The sequence below is a fragment of the Coffea arabica genome, chromosome 7c (genome assembly GCF_036785885.1).
Source record: "Coffea arabica cultivar ET-39 chromosome 7c, Coffea Arabica ET-39 HiFi, whole genome shotgun sequence".
Lineage (NCBI taxonomy): Eukaryota > Viridiplantae > Streptophyta > Magnoliopsida > Gentianales > Rubiaceae > Coffea > Coffea arabica.
Genome location: NC_092322.1, coordinates 34113792 through 34116095, shown reverse-complemented (window position 1 = coordinate 34116095; position 2304 = coordinate 34113792). Strand labels below are relative to the sequence as shown.

The window sequence follows — 2304 nt, the reverse complement described above, 5'->3', positions numbered from 1 at the left end:
TTACTCCATTTAACACTGAAACCCGACATCAAACATTACCCAAACTACAAAAAATGGAGAAGCAGCAACCAAGGAAACATAAAAAAAAAAAAAAAAAAACTTGACCGAAACTTGACGCCACTCTTCTGGGCTTGCTTATTCAAGCATACAAAAGACTGACCAGAAACATCGAACAAAGAACTCATGGATTCATCAGGTGACATTACAGAAAACCCTAAATCCCATGCTCTTAATCAGACTCATCTCGCAGGTTCTTACTGAGTCAAATCTTAGTAAACGAGCAAAAATGGGAGAATCATGGAACCAGCGAAAACTTGACCCAATAGCAAACAAAAAGATTTACATCTGATGGCTTTATTTTCTGTAAAAACATGTTAAAATCCACCCAATAAGAGGCGTTTTTACCTGAGAATGCTAGCACGGTTGAGCGACATTGAGATCTGCCCGGAAACGTGTACAGGCTCCTAGGAATGCGATCGAGAACTTTTGCTGCAGAAGTTGTCGCCCCGTCGAACAAGTCTTCTTTCCCTCGCTCTCAGTTTCAAAACCTTCTTCAAGATTTTGCAGATTTCCTTTGCTTATTTTCTTTCTTTTATGTTTTCCAGTCGCCAACGCTCACTATCCTGTTATCCTCTCCTCTCAATCTCCTATTGCGGCGTCCCTTTTCTTTGTTTTTGCTCTCAGACTAAAACCTACTCCCTTACGCCATCACCTCTTCTTTTTTTCTTTTTTTTTTCTTTTTCCCTTTTCTTTTCAAAAATTAGTATGAAGGCCAAAATAAATAGATAAGAAAATAAAATGATCTACAACAAAATAAAAATGAAATAAAAAACCCTAGAATTGAAACAAATAAAGCAAAATTAAATTAATTAAACTAATAAAGTTAAAAAATCAAAAATTTGGTGTCTACAAAGAAAGTGGAAGAGATGGCAACTGATGATCAGATTGGATTCACTTTGGTCGCTAGGCGAGCTCTCACTGCTCATATTAAAGTTGAGGATGCACAATGAGAAAATATATTCTATACTCGTTGCCATGTGAAGGAAAGGGCATGTAGCCTTATTATTGATGCGGGTAGTTGTACGAATGTTGCCGGTGCATTGATGGTGGAAAAGTTAGCTCTTCCAACTTTGCGACATCCTCAACCACATAAGCTACAATGGTTGAATGAGAGTGGGGAAGTACGAGTCACCAAACAAGTGGTTGTCCCATTTCGCATGGGAAGGTACGAAGATGAAACACTATACGATGTAGTACCAATGTATGCTTCACACATCTTGTTGGGAAGGCCATGGCAGTATGATAAGAAGACAAGCCATGATGGATTCACCAACAAGTACTCGTTCGTTCACAACAATCGCAAGGTTATTCTTGTTCCAATGAAGCCTCAACAAGTGCGGGAGAACCAAGAAAGATTGCAACGAGAACATGAAATGGAGCTTGAATGCATATCAAAGGAGAAAATCGAGGGCAAGAAACCAATGCCTAAGGCCGAGAATAACAAGCACGTTGAAGTGCATCAGTCGGCCACTGAAGGAAGAACTGGAAGGAATTTGCTACTTAAAATTAGGGATGTTCGAAGAGTTTTACTTTCTAAGCAGCCTATTTATGTGCTTTATTGCAAAGAACTATTCATAGCCACTGGCGAGTCCCCAGATCGATTACCTTCTCATGTTGCTTCCTTGTTAAAGGAATATGAAGATGTCTTTCCAGAGGACATATCTGGAGGACTACCACCTATTTCGGGGAATTGAGCATCAAATCAACTTCATACCTAGTGCCTCTTTGCCTAACAAGCCAGCTTATCGCATGGGGCCTGAGGAAACAAAAGAGATACAAAGGCAAGTTGATGAGCTGTTGGACAAAGGATGGGCTTAAGAAAGTATGAGTCCTTGCGCGGTACCCGTTATTTTGGTTCCAAAGAAAGAAGGGACTTGGCATACGTGCGTAGATTGTTGAGCTGTCAACGCCATCGTGGTAAAGTATCGTCACCACCCCATACCTCGTTTGGATGACATGTTAGATGAGCTGCATGGTGATATTATTTTCACAAAAATTGATCTTAAAAGTGGCTATCATCAAATTCGAATGAAAGAGGGTGATGAATGGAAAATCGCATTTAAAACTAAGTATGGTCTATATGAATTGTTAGTTATGCCTTTCAATTTGACTAATGCTCCTAGTACTTTCATGCGTCTAATGAATCATGTGCTTAAACCATTCTTAGGAAAATTTGTAGTTGTTTATTTTGATGACATCTTGATTTATAGCAACAGTTTACATGAACATCTTGAACATTTGCGT

General features: G+C 39.2%; 1 protein-coding gene across 1 annotated transcript; it reads left to right on the top strand.

Annotated features, from left to right (window-relative positions):
* The first annotated feature begins 1103 nt into the window (after positions 1-1103).
* On the top strand, positions 1104-1754 carry LOC140010663 (uncharacterized). Its single transcript, XM_072057968.1, has one exon. It carries the CDS (start codon positions 1104-1106, stop codon positions 1752-1754), a length of 651 nt encoding a protein of 216 aa, XP_071914069.1.
* The last annotated feature ends 550 nt before the right edge of the window (positions 1755-2304 follow it).

Bases quoted from the DNA above. Each gene is read 5' to 3' on its own strand.
- LOC140010663 (XM_072057968.1), top strand. From the start codon at position 1,104: ATGGTGGAAAAGTTAGCTCTTCCAACTTTGCGACATCCTCAACCACAT.